A 20,459-nucleotide genomic window follows, 5' to 3' on the forward strand; every position below is an offset into this window, starting at 1 on the left:
ATACTTAGGGTTTTGGAACCCTAAGTGTGATCTGAAGATCTGTAGTCAAATGGCTAAAGTTTTTGAATCTTGGCAAGGGGGAAAATAATGAGGTCATTTGCTCTTCCTTTTCCTCTGCATATCTTCAGGCAGAGATCCACACCCTCAAGTTCAAACAACAAAAATTGACTCCAGCTGATCCGCCTCAATCCTGGGACGGCCATCTGCCTTCAAATCCAAGCGCAAGAGAAGCAAAAAGGCAGGATCGGGGATCCCGCGTGGCTCTCAGAGTTCTAAGTCCGTGCACATAACATTTGCATGGGGATTTGAGGGGAGCCCCACGCGTCATTAGGGGGATGACAACGTGGCCTCTGAATGGTTAAAAGCCAAAGCCATGGACGCCTACGAGATAATGCTTAACAGAAGCCAAGGCGCGCAGCGTCTCTCTGTTGCCCTAAGACAGAAACGCAGAGGAGAGCGTCCCTCTAAGCGGGAACCGACATTCCAGGGAGCTGGGCTGGTCTGGGGCCGGGTTTCTAGTGTGGGGCGGGGGTGCACCCCGCCGTCCGCGGTTGTCGCCTTCACCGGCCCCTTTTCCTATTTGTCAGTGTCCACGCGCGCAGTACAAGGTTTCTCCGCGCAGTATTAGCACCGGCCGCCTGACAATAGGGCTGTTTGTTTTTATAAGCGATATCCTGATTATTAAAGCGAGGAGCTCCTCGATTCTCTGTGACCACAAACATCCCAAGAATGCCTGGGCTCCGGACCATGGCCCTTGGCCCACCAGAACCTGCCTCCCGGCGCCCCGTACCATTCCTCCCTGACCCGTGTCCCAGGCTTTCCCTCTGGACGGCCGGGAGGCTGAACGCTATTATTCTTGACACTCAAGAATATTTGAACTTCAAACCTTAGTAAGAGGGCCTGTCTCTTCCCTGAGACATTTGCATTTTGCTGATTTGGCCAAGAGGGGGGAAAAAAGAAAAGAAAAGAAAAGAAAAAAAGACTCTGAACACGAGGGAAGGAAAGATTTTGACTTTAATGAAAATGTTTTGGATTTAAAACTTTAATCAACCGACTTTTAATTCAATTAAGTTTTAATTAAAACGATTCTATTTTGAGGACTGGATCTGGGCTCTGCGCTTTTTAGTTCTATCCACATTTGAACAGGAGGACCGGCCCCATCCTCAATCCTGTGCCTTCAAATAAAATCAAAGACACCTCCGTATTTAAGAACTCCCATTTTAATCCTCAGTATTATTGATCATTTTCCCTGGCAGAAATCCAGCCCAGGGGAGGCTAGAGAACTTGCCCCACAGAGAAAGAGAAAGAAATGGACACAAATTGAGGGGCTACGGATCACACAAGCGGGGGTTCACACCTGTCTGGTGTTAAGTATTCTGCAAACACATTCTAACAATGCCTATATTACAGAGAAGGACTAGGCTGTAGAAAGACTAGGATTTTTTTTTTAAGATTTTATTATTTGAGAGAGAGCGAGCGAGAGAGAGCATGAACAGGGAAGGGGCAGAGGAAGAGGGAGAAGCAGACTCCCCACTAAGCATGGGGCTGGACGTGGGGCTCCATCCCAGGACCCTGAGATCATGACCTGACTAAAGGCAGATGCTTAACCGAATGAGCTACCCAGGCGCCCCAGGAACCAGAATTTGAAACCAGCTCCCTCTGACTGCAAAGCTCACATTCTTGCCATTGTCACCCACTTTTTCCCACAAACTACACACCTCAGAGATATCAAAAAGATGCTAGAAGATAGAATTAAGACAGCAGACTGAACTCTGACAGAATCATCACCTCCTGCCCCAAATCCTTGGAAATTTTATTAAAAAAAAAAAAATTACCTGGAGCCCCTGGGTGGCTCAGTTGGTTGAGCATCTGACTCTTGGTTTCAGCTCAGGTCGTGATCTCAGGGCCATGAGATGGAGCTCCACACCGGGTTCTGGGTTCAGTGGGGAGTCTGCTTGGGATTCTCTATCTCCCTCTCCATCTGCCCCTTCCCCTCAGCTTGTGCTCTCTCTCTCTCAGATAAATAAGTAAATCATTAAAAAAAAAATACTAGCACAAGAAAACAAAAAGGACACCTGAGAGGATAGGATATCACGGTGCATCAGATGGAGAAGGTTCGAGCAGTGCTCAGAGCATAGAGGAAGCAGGAGGGCCACCACGGTCACCAGCAGGGGACTGCAGGGAGGGACAAGCCACAGTGAGCCCCTGTCCAGCCTTTGATGGACAGTGGGGCAGGGGGCAGGGTTCTGCCTCTTCTGTACCAGATGGGAAGTGTGGCACTTCTGGCGGTAAGTGACACCCGGGAGGCTCATGAAGCCCCACCCCCCACCACCAAGAAGACAGGCTCTAGGCACACTCCCAGGGAAGCCGCCACAGTCAGTCTCTCTGCCCTTCTCTCTGTAGGCGGCGGTGACTGATGGCCGCATTCGCAGACAACCAAGGGGAATCCCAGCCCCAGAGATCAGCATCCAACTCCACAGCACAAACATTTGAGGAAGATGAACACCATAAAGAGAAGCACTTGGTTTCACCTACCGAGCCCACAAGCAGAGGGCAGATTAGCAGGAAGAGACCTTCCTACCTTCCACTCCCATGCACAGGAAGTAAGGCGAAATTAAGCTCTCTGCTTATAGCCGAGGACCCCGCACCACTGGAAGTACAGGGTCCCTGGGGCAGGAGAAGGTGGGGGCATATCCCCTCTCAGCCCTCTTTGGGCCTGAGTGTCCCTGAGGGGAAGTGAGCATACAGTGACAATACTTGCACAGGCAGGGTCTTGCCAGGTCTGAGAGCAGGCATTGCTTTCTGTACCCTTACATACTGCTCGGGGTTCGGCGGGGGTGGGGGGGTCGACACATAACCCAGTCACTGTGATAAGAGAGTATGGGCAAACTCTGGATTCTCCCAGTCCTGATAAAACAGCCACCACCCTCAACCACGAGGAAAGGACGAGGCAGTGCCTGAGCTTCTCTAAGCAGCATCTTGGGCTCTGGCTTTTCAGCATCTCAAGGGCCCGTCTCCACCCAGAAGCAGTATTTGTAAAGCGAGAACAAGACCTCAGAATGAGTATGAATGATGTCTTCCAAAGTGATAGGAGGACATGGCATCCACAAACAAGCCTTGACTAAAAAGCTCAGAAGTGAAAATTACAAGAGTTGCACAGGAAGGCTCACTGCATGGATGGCAGAGTGGAACGGATGTGGCTGGCGGACGCCTCCGTCACCTGTAAGGACAAGCGGGAGGTGCGGCATCCAGACTCGAAGAGGACCGACCAAACAATTAAGAGACACGGGAGACGATGCTCAAAGCTTTGCAAAACATTGTCTGGTAAGAATTCCAGAACTATCTCCTCAAATAAATAAGAAAAATTCTCAAGGTGATAATGGATGAGTTCCCCGAAGGGAGAGGATAGCACTCCAGAAGTTGGAAAGGAAAAGTGAGTTTAGAAAACAAGAGAAAAAAAACAGAAAGTCAGAAATGGTATAAAGTGAAAGCTTAGAGATAAAAAAGAACAAGAAGAAGAAGATCCAGAACTGATTCTTTCAAAAGATTCATGAGACAATCTCACTGGAAGATTGATCGACACAAGAGAAGACGAAGGGGTGGGGTGGGGAGGGAGAGAGAACAATGGTGTCTTCAAGGAGAAGGGAGACGAAACTACACAGTAGAGAATTAAATCACGAGACCACCAGAGGAAGCGCGCCTCCTTAAAGAAATGGTGGATGGCAGGAATATTAGACAGTAAGTTCTAGGCCTGGAACATCTTGTCACATCAGAAAGCAAGGAGGGCATCAAAGACTCCTGGGGTCATGTCCAAAGACAGAGGAACCAACCCAAAGGAGCTTCTACTGGTTAAAGATGAGTAATTTTAGCATCAGAAATCAAGTAAGTTAAAATCCATGAGCTAATGATGATACAAGAAAGACCGGTCATTGGTGATCTTTGAAAAATACTAGGGAATTGACTCATTTTCAGAAAAGGGAATAAATAAAGGGAAAGAATGACCCATTTGTTCTGACTTCCCCCCCAAAACTGTAACTCGAGTTACCACAGAGGTGATGGGAGAAAGCCCTTTGAAGACAGATTGCAGCCAACAGATGAAGGACAAATGACAGACTCAAAATAGCACCACTTTGCAAGCCCGAATGAGACAGCCAGTCGAAGTAAGGATTGATCACTAATAAAACATTTGGACCTTTATAGCAGATTATCAGGGTGACAACAAATCCCCCCACCAAGGAGAGACCATTAGACATGATTTGACTCCCACCACGCATGAAACGGGAAGTACAAACTGTCTAACATTCTTGCCAGAGCATCTTACAGAATCAGGAAGCCTCTGGATCTCTGGAAACAGTCAGGAATGTGTTAAGCAACACACACCGGATGCAGTCACCCAAATCCAGACTGTGGGAGACGGGCCAGTGTGGTCTGAGCAACAACCGAATTGCAAGGAAAAAAGTAAATGAGGGAGACAGGGAGAAATGAAGAACCGCATCACCAGACAGAATGCAGGGACCTTGATTCAAAACACCAGATTCAGACAAAACAGTGATAAAAACATGTGACGGGCACAGGGACGCCTGGGTGGCTCCAAACCAGTTAACTGTGTGACTCAGCTCAGGTCCTGATCTTGGGATCCTGGGATCAGGCCCTGCGTCGGGCGGGGATTCTGCTCGCCCCTACCCCGCCCCCACGCTCGTGTTCTCTCTCTCTCTCTCTCCAGACCATGATGTCTAATAGTCTAAATAAAATAAAACAGAACACACTATGGGCACAATCAAAGGCATCTGAACACTGACTAGATATCTGATGTATTAACGAAACATTTTTATTTTTTAAAAAGATGTATGTGAAAGATACTGGGTTTTTTGTTTTTTGTTTTTTTAGTCTTTTTAACACAGAATTGGGTTCTAAAATCATCTCGAAAGAGAGGGACCAGGATATAAACAGATCAAGATTTGGCTGTGGTGACGATTATGGGAGTCGGAGCAATGGACACACAGAGCTCCATGACACCATTCTCCCTACTTTTGTAATATGTTCAAAAATTTTCCCAAAATAGGGGCGCCTGGGTGCCTCGGTTGGGCATCTGCCTTCGGCTCACATCATGATCCTAGGGCCCTGGGATCGAGCCCCACAAAGGGCTTCCTGCTCAGCAGGGAGTTTGCTTCTCCCTCTGCCCCTGATCCCAGCTTGTGCTCTCTCTCTCGGTCGGTCACTCTCTCTCTCCAATAAATAATAAATACAATAAGTAAATAAAATAAATAAAATCTTAAAAAAAAGTTTTATAATATAGAAAATGAAAAATAACTAAGATAATAACATCGCATTTCAAAATTCTGCCTAAGCTAAAGATTTATGATAAGAAAAACAGCTGTTTTAAATCCAGGCCAAAAAACTGTGGTTTCTGAGGGGAAAAAAAAAAAAAAACAACCAAGACGGGGTACTTTTTTCTCTGACTTTTTGGGAAAGGAACTGAAAGACTGGGGCCCAGGGTGGGAGGGAGTACTTTTCATTATATTCCCTTTTTATATTTATATACATATATATATATTTTTTCTGAATTTTATATCAGGTATATGATTTATCTGTGACAAATGAATAAGATAACTAAAAAATATATTTTAAATCCTAATGTCCCATGAACTTTATGCTAATACACTTGAAAATCTCGATGAAACAGATACCTTTCTAGAAAAATGTATTGCCAAAATTAACTCAGGATGAAATGGAACATTTCAATCTTTAAATAACCGGAAGCAATGGTAAAATATCGACCCATAAAAAAAGTACCAGGTCTCGATAGTTTTATAGGGAAAAGGTTTTATCTAGCTTCTTGGAAAATAACAACCTTTATCCTGCACAAACTTCATGTGGGTTGAAAAAGCAAGTTACAACAAGAGTAGCCGTAGGAAAATACTTATTTTTACATTTTTAAATATTTAAACTGTTCGGAAAGGAACAGGATTGCCAAAATGTGAGTTTGGATGCCAACTGACAGCCCCCTGCCCTTTCCCCACTCCGTATATGGGGATAGTGAGCCAGTGGAGGGGTGCCCCCCTTTCTCTCAGCTCAAGGGTTGGAACCCAAGCTCAGTTTCCCGAGTCCAGTGGCTGAGGGATGGTGGCACCTCGTGGCTCCAAGATGTCCTCTGTTCACAGCCAGCATGCACACCATTGACAGGCTAGTCTTCGGAGAGGGCAGGTCCATGCTGGACCCTTCTCGGAACCGGAACCCACCTCTTTAAAGCCCTGGCAGGCCTGCCTAGGAGAGGATCAGAGACTGGGGACCACACGTGCTCCATCTGACAGAGCCAGGCTTTGGGATTTCCTTTTCCTCCATGAAGCCTCTTCCTTAACCCAGTCAGGAGATGTTGTGGAATTTATGCTGACCCAGCCCCTTGGGGACCCACCTGGCAGGACAGAGATAAGATTACTGGACTGCTGGTCTGTAAAGATTCCCATATATTTAGCAATGGTATAAATTAGGGCAAAGGGTTCTAAGTATCTTCAAAATAACAGTTACCTGGGGCACCTGGGTGGCTCAGTGGGTTTAACCCTGCCTTCAGCTTGGGTCATGATCTCGGGGTCCTGGGATCGGTCCCCGTATTGGGCTCTCTGCTCAGCAGGGAGCCTGCTTCCCCCTCTCTCTCTGCCTGTCTCTCTGCCTACTTGTGATCTCTGTCTGTCAAATAAATAAATGAAATCTTTAAAAAAAAAAAATAACAGTTACCTTCGGAGGCCCATGGGGGACAGTGATGAGGGAGAGGTCCAAAGTCGTGTTTTGCATCTCCTTTCTCTTCCTCCTCGTCTGTAATCCATTACAAAGTTCGGTGGTATATTAAAGAGGGCCACAACTTTTTGCTTTCCCTTCCTTTAGGATCATCCCTCCCACCCTACTTGGCACCTGGACTGGCCTTTTCAACTGTTTTGACCAATGCGGGCAGCGGAGGTGGTAAGTAGGTGATAAGTAGACAGTAACTGGCCTGAGCTTCAAGAAGGCCCCGGGAGCTTCAGCTTCTGAATTCCCCTCAATGCACCTGCTATGCTGCAAGGAAGTGGGGGCAGGTGTTTGATGGGGAGAAAGCACATGGGGAGGGAGAAGGCACGTGGGGGAGCGCTGAGGGGGTCAGATGTGCCAGAGATGGAAGAAGGGCCCGGTGCCTGGCTGCTTCCTGGCCCACAGAATCCCGGGGAGTCACACACTGTTGCTTGGGACCAGTGGGTTATGGGGTGGCTTGCTACGAAACAATAAACACCTAAAAAGTTGTGATGGGTTCTGCTTCAGAACAAATCCTAGATCTGTCCTCCTCTTCCCGCTCCTGCCCAAGAGCCTACGAGCTATTCAATCCCACTCTGCCACTCCTCTGACTGCTTGAATTACTCTCAGAATAAGACCTGAGCCCTTCCCCGGCCTGCCACGGAGGCCCACCCGTTCAGCCCCCACCGGACACTTCGAGCACCTGTCCCACCACACAGGCCATCTCGGGGCTGTGCCAACATGCCCAGCTCAGCGCCACGTGATTGCTCTTGCCCTGGGCGGCAGCCTTGGCTGGGAGAGCCCTTCCCCAGCCCTTTATGGGGCTGACTCCCACCTTCCATTCACCTAATTCTGCTTCAGTAATGCCAGCTCTCCCCAGATGCCTTCCCTGACCTCTGAGCTAAAAGAATACCCTCTGCCCCCCACGCCCCATCCCTGCACACTGGTTGACTCCCTTTGTGGCCTTCGCACACAGTGTATTTCTCCCGTTTCCCCCTGGAACGTAAGTATCATGAGGACATTTTCCGGCTTTCCCGATCCTCAGTCTATAGAAGGCTGGAAACAACGTGGGGTGAATGAAGGGGCACAGGAAGGCAAGCTGGGCATATCACCCTATCTTGTTTTTCAGGATCTATTTTTTTTTAAAAACTCTCTTCTTCCCAGTCTTCCCTTGGCTCCCTCCTTCTGCTCAACTGAGCAAACCTGAAATTCAAAGTCCCCTCCTCGGAGAGGTCTTACCCAATAACAATGAAAGAGAGCCCCCTAGTCCCTCTTGAGGCCCTCCTCTTGCTGTAATGTTCTCCTCGTCCAGCATCACTCTCTGATTTTTCCTGTTCGTCGCTATCTATTCCTGCCAGAATTATAGGCCCTATGAGAGCAGAGGCTCCGGTTTTGTTCTAAGAACCTAGAACAGTGTCCACCACAAAGGGATGCTTAATGACTGTTGACAGAATCATGCTGAATGAATAAAACAAACAGAAAGTGAGGTCCCAGAAGAAACGCTGAGAATACAGGACATTAAAAAGAACTCACATGGGGCGCCTGGGTGGCTCAGTGGGTTAAAGCCTCTGCTTTTGGCTCAGGTCATGATCCCAGGGTCCTGGGATCGAGCCCCGCATCGGGCTCTCTGCTCAGCAGGGAGCCTGCTTCCTCCTCTCTCTGCCTGCCTCTCTGCCTACTTGTGATCTCTCTCTCTGTCAAATAAATAAATAAAATCTTTAAAAAAAAAAAAAGGACTCACATAATAAGTGACAATGGAAAAATACTTTTCTAGCAGCATGTTCACTGGCTTCTCTTGGCATCATGGGAAGTTGCTTCCCGGGTCATCTATACACATGCGCTGCCTATCAAGTCAACTGCCTGCAAATTTCCTTAATAGTGCTCTGAACCATGTAATCATTGGTTTCCTGTAATTCATTTTAAAAATTCACTGTAAAAATATTGATCTTAATAAATCTGACATAAGCAATCAATTTAAAAATCAACTGAGAAGGTAATAAGACTGACATTAAAATAAAATAAGATAAATGCCCATCAGGATCCTCAGGAGAATTCAAGAAGTCACCTCAGACGTAACAGAGGAACAGAAGGCTCGGAAAGAAACAACCAAGAAGGGGCGCCTGGGTGGCTCAGTGGATTAAGCCGCTGCCTTCGGCTCAGGTCATGATCTCAGTGTCCTGGGATCGAGCCCCGCATCGGGCTCTCCGCTCAGCAGGGAGCCTGCTTCCCCCTCTGTCTCTGCCTGCCTCTCTGCCTACTTGTGATCTCTGTCTCTGTCAAATAAATAAATAAAAATCTTAAAAAAAAAAAGAAACAACCAAGAAAAGGAAAGAGCTTTCTGGAAACCACAGATGAAACATTCAGGAGACGGGACAGAAAATGAGTCAAGAACATCTCTTGAATTTTCAGAAGCGGCAGTGGCACTGGAAAATGCGGGAGAAAAGATGAGCAACATGTATCATAACTACAAGAAGTTCCAGAAAAACAAATAAAACCAAACCCAAAAGAGAAAAAGCAGAGAAGGAAGATATTATCAAAGCAAATACAAGGAATTTTCCCGGGCCTGAACAGCAGGCCTAACCAGTGCCCAGCAGCAGGAATGAAAAAGGACCCTCACCCAGGTCTTGTGTTACGAAGATCAGGATTGCAGAAGACCAAGCATACAGGGAAGATTCTAGAAGCTTCCAGAGAGGAGGACAAAAAAAAAAACAAAACAAAACTCAAAGGTCACCCACAAAGCACATGGGGGAGTCAAACCACATTAGAGGACAACAGAGTGGGCTCTTTCATGGTCTGAAAGTGGATGATTTCCAAGGGGGACCCCAGGGAGGGCAAAATGAAGATGTTTCTGGGAACACCCAGTCTCTTTGGTGTGCCTGCGTAAGTCCCGGGCGAGGCGTCTTCTTGATGTGCTTCCAATAAAAGAGGGGCCAACGACTTCTGAATACCAGCCAGGAACGTGGGATGGAGGTAAAAAGAAAAGAAGGGGTCCTCGCCCCCAGGCCCCCACAGGACAAAGATGACATGGAGTCCTCAGGCCAAATCACTGCGATGGGAACATATCACTGAGGACCACGAATACGACCCAAAGATGAGAGGACACCGAAAGAATTCAGCGCGGATGGAGCAGCTGGGAGACGTGGCATGGAAGGGAAGGAAATCGTTTATCACGGCAGGCGGGCCACGGACACTGGCTTGGCCAGTGGAGCAGGTATACCGGCATATATCCTCCACGTAGAGAAACGGTAATGACCTGAAGAACTAGACTCAGATGTAGAAAACAGAGACCCTTTTGGGAGCTGACACTGGCGCTTTGCCTTAGAGCCTGCCCTGTATCCCCTGCCTCTTTAACTAGGGGTGTGTTTTACCTTGAAAACATTTCATGTGCATATTCTTGGGTCCTGCGATCATGCTGGGTTGTAGGCAGTGATAATCAACTCTTAACCATCATAAGCAAAACGGAGAAATCATCTAGAGGCACTTGAACAGATGGCTGATTGGATAAACATTCTTCTATTCATGCCATCAAATTTGGCTCATGCGGATAAAGCCTCCAAGATGACTGGAGGGGAACAACGTCGCACAACATCAGTACAGTTGAATATTATGCAGGTAAAACCAGGAACACACACAGGAGAAGTGTGTGTGTGCGTGTGTGTGTGTGTGTGCGCACGCGCGCCCACCTGCGCACAGCCATCGGCACAAGAACAGGGAGAGGTTGGGAAGGAAACTCACTCAATGAGTTTTGTTTTTTGTCTTTTGCTCTTTTCTTCTTCATGACAAATGTCAATAAATAACAAGATGTCTATGTGAAATCTGGATAAACTGAACCCGGGGGAGGCCAGGCTGGTCAAGGACTTCAAAGGCATATTGGGAGTGCCCTATTTTCCTTCATCAGGGTTCCTGGAAGTGTGTGCAAAAGATAGATACTGAAGTTCAGGTTTATAGGCTACTGCTGAGAAGGGGTCCATTCCCAGAGAACTCAAGAATTTCATGCAAATCCCTAAATATGGCTACTTCCAGTTCTGACTCATGGGGACCAGGAAATCGGACAGGTAGAAGAAAATCCTTGTTCTTCTGATCCAGGACCTGGGGAGGTCTACACAGACACCTTCCTGCTCACAGGTGTCTCCTTGAGGGCCTGGGGTAGGGCTGGAAAGAAAAAGTCCCCTCTTGGCCACTGAATGCATGCCAGGTGGGCCCGTGCTACTCCCCAGCAAGCACAGAGGCTGTCCAGTAGGGCTGCTCTGCCTGTCCCTGAGAAACGGAGCCAAGTAAGGGCCAATGTCAGGCAGGCGGAGGCCGGAGGTCAGGGCTGAGGGCTGGGTGAGCTTTAGCATCTTAGCCGCTAGAATAGATGTTCCCAAGAGTCCACCCGCCACAAGGCAGAGGTGGTTGTGGCAGGGGAAGAGGGAAAGTAGCTCTTTCCCTGGGCCCAAGTGGCCATGGCCTAATGGCTCCACAGACCAAGAAGCCAGGAAAAAAAAAAAAAAAAAAAAAAGCTCAGTGATACTCAGTGATAACCAAGTAGAAAGCTGCTTGCTCTTGAGGGCAGTGAGTCGTTTAAATCAGCCAGAAAAGGATCTGCAGGGAGGGAGGACAAGGAATCGGCTTCTAGTTATTTCAAGAAAGGGCGTGTTAAGGGATTCTTATCAGCCTGGGTGGGTGGAGCTAGATGCCCTGCGGGCAGGTCTGGTCTTGCAGCATAAACTTCCTAACACAGTTGCCCACAGCCAGGGGGCGTGAACTGAGAGGGAGTCAGTTCCTCATCACTAGGAGTAAGCAAGTACATTCTGGAGAAATATCCAGATCTAAGCCTCAGATTCAGGGTAATGTTAGAGGCCCCATCCAACCCAGAGCTTCTGTGTTTGGGCAGGACTCTGTGGGCACGAGTCACAGCTGTACTAACCACTGCCTCATGGATGGATGCCCACAGCCATTTCTCCCACCCCCCAGGCCACCACTGGGCCTCTCCTCCCTTCACCTTCCTCAGTAAGGGACTCCTTACTGGGTACTGGTTACAGTCCCTACAAGGCCTAGTGCTGCTTCTGAGGCCAGGCTGAGGGTGAGGCTGCCCTATGGACCACAGACTCCTTCCAAGCAAAGCCCTGTGTACCCTGCTCACTCCCAGAGTGCAAACCTGTCTGGAAACCTGCTGAAGATGTGGGCGGGCAGTTCTGCTGGGAGAGGCTCGGATCAACGCGGACTGACCCCGTCCCTGGTAGGATTTCTTACATTGGTCCTCCAAGAAAGCACGCTCCCCCTGGAGGGGCACTTCCTGTTTTAGCTTCTTTCCTGCTTCTCTTTCTGGAAGGCAAGAAGAGCCCCGACTTGAGCCAACCATCTGACTCTTTGGAAGTCATTTTTAATGCAGATTTGAAAAAGCCAAAAGAAAAAGAGGAGGGCACTGAAAGTAGCTGTGTAAAAACCTGGGGTTTGAAGACCTTCTGGAAGGTTCCTTGTCCTCCTTTGGTCCATGCTGGTTCAGGGGAGGACAGTGCTCTGAGAGGCAGGCAGTTGAAGTCAGGGCTGCTTGCAGAGTGGTGGGGTCCCTGAGCCACCCCTTCCCCCCGGGGGATGTGACGTCTCTCCTAACCCTCCAGAAAAGTCTCTCCAAGAGTCCTTGGCCTGAATTATCTAGAAGTTTGTTCACCTCTCCACTTGCCAAGGGAGCCTCACCTCAGCTGGCAGGACAGGTTTTTCCACTCTGAGGAGTGTTAGGCACTGAAAAATGTGTCAGGGTGTGTTTGTTCACACAGACTGCCCCGCAGCCCCGGCCCCCTATCTCACTGACCCTCGTTCTATCAACTCATGTTCTCTGCTCCTCCAGGCTTTCTAAACGTTCCTCTTGCACCATAAGCCAGCTGACTGCTGACGGTGCCAATAAGGTTGCAACGTGCCTTCCTGGGACACACTGGTGCCCCACAAACATGGGATAGGCACACCCAGAGCCCTGGCCCCACCCAGCAACTGGAGAAGTGCTCGCACCTTCCTGGGCTTTGGAAGGGCTAGCCATTCTCAGCAGGAACAAGGTGACTTATATGGTCAGAACAGGTAGGGGCGCGAGAAACACACCTAGGGTACATCGGTATGCAAACAAAATGCCATCACCCAAAATCCCGAAGTAAAACACGAGTTCTTCCCTGATTTTCATTAATGGTTGGATCTTTTTCTAAACTATGTTTGGAAGCCTAATAATAACTTCATTGTTTCCAAAGCATGATGTCTTCCAAGCATTTTTTAAAAAGAGAGAAAGCTGCTCCTACATGGACTATAATTTGAGTCTTATCAGTTTGCTTCCTGGCCAATTTTCCTTCCTTGGCTCTGGGAGGTGGCTGTGTGATAAGTTTCGGGGGGGGGGGTCGGGGGGTGAGGGTGGGGACGTGGGAGGTGGGTGGATGGGGGAGGTGCGGAGGGGAGGGAGGGGCAGCAGGACTCCCTGGGATCCCAGGAGGTCTGGGGAGAAGGTGAGCAGAACAGATCTGGTTCTTCTGCTGGGGACACAGCCCTGGGCGGTGGGTGCAAATATTCCTCCATTGGTTTCAGAAAGAAACGGGGAGGAAAGAGGCCAGTTGGAGCAACGTTGGCCTTCAAAGTGAGCACTGAGTTGTGCCAGTTAGGTGTGCCACAAAACATCGGTATTTAACGAGGCAACACTTTTAAAAATAAATGGCAGTGTTATTCTGCCAGCTGCAAATGTAATGCAAAACAAAGCAACACAGAAAGGGAACACTTCTCAGTGCAGAAAACATAAACCCTACTCACGAGCCAAGAGCAATGGCTTTGATCTCCAGGTGACTGTGTTACCCTGGGAATGTGCCCTGCCCCCAGGCTGTGGTCTTGGTGTGCAGATTTGTGTTTTGTGAAAATAAAATCCAAACATGGGACGTTTTTTGAAATTGGGCCTGCAGAGCTTTGGGGTCAAGGGAAAGGCCAGCAGGGGGGATTCACCAACCTCACCCCTCAGGACGGCCCATCAGGGCAACTCCACGTTCCAGTGGTACACAGGCTTCAGGCAGGAATTCCTGCAGGCTGCTTAACCAGATAAATAACAATATAGAAGTACAACACATCGTACTTTTCAAAGGATTGAAGCCCACCAACTCCCATCACTGCAGACAGGACAGGCACCTCTGTCTGCATCCACAGCCCTGGCCATGGCCTCCTGGTGGATGGATGGAGCTCTTCATTTGGGCTCCCCCACGTGACTTGCTGTGGCCAAGGGCAACAGCGTGCCATTCTGGGCCTCGGCCTTAAGAGACCTGGTGTATTTCTACTTTCTCCACTGGAGTCTCTGCCCCTGGGGGTGGCAGGTTTGCAGGGGGCAGGGACGGACGTCATTAACATTAATGCTCATCACTTTAGCTAATGCGGTTAGTAGTGGCTCTTAAACCCAGAGTCACAGGTAATAGATGAAACCTTCTCAATGCCTGTGAGGTCCTACGGAGGTCCCTGCGGGGATACTGTGCTGAGGAAGAGACAGACAGGAAGGGCAGGGGAGGGTCCTCCTCAGCCCTCACTCTTCCACTGCTGTGGGGGGAGGGGGGGGAGGTGCTGGGGAAGGAGGGGTGGGGCTGACGTCTGGCCACCAGGTAAACAGTCCATGGCCAGCAGGATGGGAGTGCTGAAAGGTTTCATTCCCTCCCTCAGCTCCGATGGCCGCTCTCGCCTCTCAGAATATGGGCACCTTTGCACTCCATGCAGTCCTCATGAGAACTCAGTCACTCTTATAATTCCTTAATAGAGAACATAATTTCCATAAAGCTGAGCCACAGGACAGAACTTTCCACTGCATTTCAGGCTACTTGCCTCTTACCTTCGTCAACTCTGCGGTTTAGGTGTTTTGTCTGCACATAAACACCTCCCTCAGCAATCCGGGATTCTCAAGACATCACCTCCCATGTGGGTCCCCCTCCCTCCAACCCCAGCATCTAGAACAGCACCCAGTGGGGGCTACATGACTCCCCTAGGCTTCTGTCCCCTTGTGCGTGTTCCGTGGTTCATTCAGAACAGAATAGTGGGGGGTCCTGAGATTCCCCTGGGGAAGAGGCTCTGTAGCAGAAAAGGCATTTCTGAGCTGCTTCCTCCAGCCTGGTGGGGAACCTACTGTAGGAGCAGGGGCAAGTCCAGACAGATCTCAAAAGGAAAGAAAAAAAAAATGGGGGCTGGGGAGTCTCAAGCTCGGCCTCCCAGAGCATCTGAACATTTTCTGGGTATCTGTCCTATCTCGGGCCTGGAAGGCGGGGCTGGTTCCAGGTCTGTTCGGTGTCCCTTGGCCCAGGTCCCAAGGATCTGTAAGACTCAGTGGGGATCCCTGGGCCCCTCAGAAAGCCATCATATCAGCCTTGCAACTCTATGGGTAGAACAGAAGGTCAGCATGGCCTGGGCATCTATTAGACACAGAGAATCTCGGTGTCCTCGGACCGACACAGTAAGAATCTGCATTTCACCAAGGTTCCCAGGGGGACTCGAGTATATATTTGCAGTTTGAGAAGTTCTGTTCTGTGGGACCCAAACACTGTAGACCAGTTGATTCTCTGCACATTAGAATCATGTAAAGGGGGTAGAAAAAATTTTTTAAATGCCCATACTTGCCCTTCCCCCAAAATGCTGCTCAAGTGAGTCTAGAGGGTGCCTGGGCATTGGTGGTATAGTCACCCCCAGTGTTTCTGGTAGGGTAAAGCCCTACTCATTTAGGTCATTAGATCACCAACTCCTGACCAGGAAGGGGACAGGGCAGATCCCCTCTGGGACTTTTCCGGCCGACACTGTCACCCACCCAGTAAGCCCCAGTGTCGCCGTCCCATCCTCATTCCTCAGGATTGCTAAGAGGAGAGACAGGTGGGATAAGGGAGCTGGAAAGTAGAGGCACTACTCAAAAACCCGATATCGTGTTCTACTGCAGGTCACCTTGATCTCAGGCTAACAAGGGGAGGCCTTTCTAACGAGTAATGGAAATAAGACATATATCTTTTAAGACAGAAACAACTGTTCAAAAGATGTGAGTCAAACATTCTGAGAACATTTAGTGCTCGGCGATGTCGAGAAACCAATTCTTAATTGGTTTCTCAATTCTCACCCTTTCATAATTTGATTTATGTGCAAAGCAATCTTCCAGAAACATCACCCTAGTTAGCTTTGGGGCATTTTCAATGGAGAGAGACACTCAAGTTAATGAACAAAGTGTTTGCCCAGCCAGGCATGATGCTGCACCCCTAACTTCATGGAGGGTACAGTACCCTGGCCCTCTCAAATCCTCTCAAACCCCACATGGTGGCCTAGAGAATTCTAGAGCTAAGGCAGGGTTCCAATAACAGTTCCGCCACTTACAAATTGTTGACCTCCACCAAGTGTCTATGCACCTTTTACTCTCAATTTCCTTGGCTATAAAACGGGGATAAATGACCATTTTCTAGGTTGTTGTGAGGATCAAATGAGACAATTTTCTAAAACACCAAATCCAGTGCCTGGTATGCACCCAGGGCCAAATACTTTTCATTAACAGTGTCAATGCCAGGGGCACCTGGGTGGCTCAGGGGGTTAATTAAGCCTCTGCCTTCAGCTCAGGTCATGATCTCAGGGTCCTGGGATTGAGCCCCACATCGGGCTCTCTGCTCAGCAGGGAGCCTGCTCTCCCCCACCCCCGCTGTCTGCCTCTCTGCCTACTTGTGATCTCTCTCTCTCTGTGTCAAATACATAAATAAAATCTTAAAAAACAAAAACAAAAATAGCGTCAATGCCACCCTCTCAACTTGGGTGAATGGTGTTAAAAGTGGTACAACTCTAGCAGAACTCTGGCAATCCACAGAAAGAGGCTTAAAAGTGTTCAAACCTAATAATCGCACTTCTATATACGTATTTTACGGAAATGGTCTCAAACCATGTAGAAAAAGATGGCAGTGAGATGGTTTTGGAAGAGTCAGTAAACAGAAGCAACCCTAATATTCCCACACATCCGACAGGGGATTAAGGACTAAGTCGATCACTTTATACAGTGTTCCCACATGATATGGCGTTTTACTAGATCACATGAGCTAGATGACTGGCAAAGTTAGGAGAAAAAAGTAGGATACTAAACTGTATACACTATAAAATTAAAACAAAATCTGATATCGTGTTCTACTGCAGGTCACCTTGATCTCAGGCTAACAAGGGGAGGCCTTTCTAACGAGTAATGGAAATAAGACATATATCTTTTAAGACTGGACGAGAACGTACCAAGCTATTAGCAGTTCTTGGATTTAGGGCAGTGGGACTCCTGGCGAGTATTTTCCCCCTACTTCTCTTTATTTTTTTTTTCCTTTTTTTTTTTTCAATTTTTCTTGAATAAACATGCAAAACCAAATCCCCATTAAAAAAACTTTTTAACCAACATGAAGTAATGCCCTGATTCTTAAGGTCTTTGGCTCCATAATAAATTTTGTCCCCCAGCCCTTCAATGCTCAGAATTTAAGTGAGAATCCCAAGATATACTTTATGATGAAACTTTCACCGAGTCATTGGCCTTTTTAACCTTCGGTCGAAAACCCTTTGCTCTGGACTCCCGGCAGTACACGAACAGCAGGTGACGCCCCGGGACAGTCTGGGGCTCTTACCATTACGGGTCTCCATGGCACGTTCCGGACACACAGCTGAGCCCTCTGGCCCCACACACCAGTACATGCTGGGCGGTCGCCGAGACATGCCAGCCATCGACTCTTGGGTGGCCGCTCTCCGAGTCAGTCCTCGCCTGGGTCACCGCTGCCACCGCTGCCCAGAGGATGGACTAAGGCACAGACACACAGTCATGGCTGAGCAGAAAGCTGTCTGGTTCTGGTGGTGAAAAATATAAAATCAGAAAGTTTCTTCTTGTCAAGTCCCTTCCTGCTCCCTTGCATACATTTACTATTTTGTGTCGCCCTTTGGTGTCCTTCTCCTTTGCCAACATTCCTTCTTGCATTCCATCTGTCTAGCCACGCCCACTCAGGTGGGGGCAGGGAAAGACGGAGCTCCCCCCACCCAACCTTGCTCCCCACGGATCATGGCTACTTAAAGAACAGCCTCGAGGGGTGCCTGGGTGGCTCAGTCGGTTAAGCCTCCGACTCTTGACTCTGGCTCAGGTTATGACCTTAAGGTTGTGAGACTGAGCCCCACACTGGGCTCTGCAATGGGTATGGAGCCTGCTTAAGATTTTCCTCTTTTCCTCCCCAATACCCCCCTCCCTGCTCATGCTCTCTCATGCTCTCTCTCTCTCTAAAACGAAAACCAAAGAAAACAGTCCCGAAGAAACCCCAACAATTGCAGACACCCCTGATAAAGGGTTCAGTCATTGCTCAAACAACATGTTAAGGTTGTCAATAGCACAGGAACACCAATAAAACTAAATGAGGCTTCTGCTTTCCGAGGTTCACACTCTGAGTTAGGGTGGGGCAGACGCACTTCACAACTGAACACAACAGGAGACCTTCCCTTTGCCCAGAACAAACTCTTCCGGAAGCCCGGAGGCGAGATTGTAATCGCAAAGAGGCAAGCAGGCCAGGATCCCGAAGAGAAGAGGTCCAGAAGGCGTTGGTACTGGTTATGAAGACAAGTCTGTCTGAGCCCTGGGGGATAACAGAAAGGAGCCCTACATGTTTTGCCTGCCTGGGTACCTTTGGCCGTAGCTGGAGTCATCAACTTGGGGTCTGGGGTTCTGCAGGCATCTAGCGGGTAGAGGTCAGGTTCATTACTAAACATCTTATAATACACAGAGCAGCCACCCACAACAGAGAATTATCTAGCCTGAATAGTTCCAATTATCTGGAGAAACCCCGAGTTAGATTAAGCTTGATCTCCGCAAACTAACCAGACTGTGATAACTGCTGAACCAGGGTGTTGCTCTCTCATGCTGGGCTCCCACTGAGCCTGGGACGGGGGGGGGGGGGGGGGGGGCGGGGGTCCCCCAACACAGGTACCTATCCTGCTATAATGATTAAATCTCCAGGTCTGCCTTGAGGGCAAGACCCAGGTCCAGCTCGGGCCTGGCATGGGATAAATTGTACAATGAGAGGGAATTACTATGTGAAATGCACGTATTTCTATTAGTGTTTGCAGAGTCTATCTATATGTAAGTACAGGGTCATTAGCTATTATCCTCTGAGACAAATAATGGAAATGGAAAGTGATCTAGTGTAGTAAGAAAAAAAAAAATGAAGGTCATGTAAGTCATGCCCAAGACAATATGGAAAGGAATAAAGCACAATTTGAACATCAAAGGCTTAGACCGTCTCTGTCACATGTCAGCAGTATGACCTCAAGCCGAAACTTACTTACATGTGTCTCAGTTTTCCCATCTGTTAAAAATAGACATGCACCCTCTCACCCAGGTGACCTTGCAGGGTTGCTGTGTGATTTCAAATAAGGTAAATTTTTCCGCAGTCACTTTCTATAATAGGGACAGAAGTGGTCCTCCCCTAAGTACCAGCAGGAGGCCAGAGAGACCATCTAATTATCAAGTTCAGAGACAATATCAATGCTGGAGGGCAGACACATGGTCTCCCCACCGAGCAGGTTATAGACGGTGTCCTGAAAAGTGTGGGCCCTGAGCAAGCCACAGAATAAGGCTAGGAGGGCACTGGAGCTTTCTCATCTTAGGTCCTGGAAATCAGGCCCAGGTAGGCTAGACTCCTACAGGCAGGGGAAGGTCAAGGAGCTAGGAAACCCCTCCCCTAGAAGCCATGTCCATTATGACCCCCCCCCCCCACGTTTCTGAACCAAAGAGTGAGAGGTTGCAGCAAACCATATTTAGGAAAACCTGTGTTTGGAGTCTGGGAGCCTAAACAATCCAAGGAAGAATGATCCACCTGGACAAAATGTAGGAGACCATCAAAGCTTTCTAAATTGTAAAATTTGATTAGGCAAACCAGCTTGAGGCAAGAACACAGCAAAGCACCAAACCATCTCATCTCTGTTTTAATCTAAAAGCTCCGTATCCTACAGCAACATTCAGAAACCAAGGAACACGGTGGCCACCTGCTTTCAAACATCTCTTAAAATCAGCTACCGCATCTACCCAACAACACCTTAAAAAAATCCAAATGCTGGTAGATGTTCCTTCTGAAAACAGAAGTGTCTTGCCATAGAATGCTTTTAAGTTAAAAAAAAAAAATCTTTAAAATATTTTAGGCCAACCCTTGCCCAGCATATTTTGTTCCCCTTTTCATTTTCAGTTTCCTTTTGAAAATCTCTTTACCGATGGAGGATATTACAACTGGAGCAGTTTTTCAATTGTAATTTGTATGTCGGCTTAGACTCTAAGGTAGAAGTTTTAAAGTGAGGTAACTCAACTTTTGCTTAATCTTCGCCCTCAAACGGATCTTTGCTTCTTCTTACTTCCTTTGGGTTCAGACCAGTGCAACAAATCATGGTTATAACTTCATGTCTTGTTTTCATTATGGTGTACACATCCTTAAGAGGGATTCAAGAGGTTTTCTGTCATGATCATTTTAATACCTTTTAAAAACCTCACCAATTTTTCATTTGCAAATCTTTATACTGGCATTAATGAACAATACCTGAATACTTAATGGGAAAAAAAGGGGGGGGGGAACCTGACATTCATTGGGCAAATGTTTTTATTGGGCCCTTTCTATGAGGAGGGAACTCCATGAGTTCAGGAAACTTTACAGCTTGTGGGGAAGGCACAGTTAAGTGAGTGCTTGCTACAAAGTTTCTGACAGAGG

At 48.1% G+C, this 20,459-nt stretch overlaps 1 protein-coding gene across 4 annotated transcripts in view; it reads right to left on the reverse strand.

Annotated features, from left to right (window-relative positions):
- Positions 1-20,459, reverse strand: part of LRRK1 (leucine rich repeat kinase 1) — a 122,397-nt gene that overhangs the window by 99,331 nt on the left and 2,607 nt on the right. For all 4 annotated transcript variants that reach the window (XM_082736663.1, XM_082736664.1, XM_082736666.1 and 1 more), the window contains exon 2: positions 17,355-17,571. In XM_082736663.1, coding sequence (XP_082592789.1) covers positions 17,355-17,451 — 97 coding nt within the window. In that variant the 5' untranslated portion in view covers positions 17,452-17,571. The remainder of the gene's footprint in view (positions 1-17,354; positions 17,572-20,459) is intronic.

This window comes from Mustela nivalis (genome assembly GCF_964662115.1).
Source record: "Mustela nivalis genome assembly, chromosome: 6".
Classification (NCBI taxonomy): Eukaryota; Metazoa; Chordata; class Mammalia; order Carnivora; family Mustelidae; genus Mustela; species Mustela nivalis.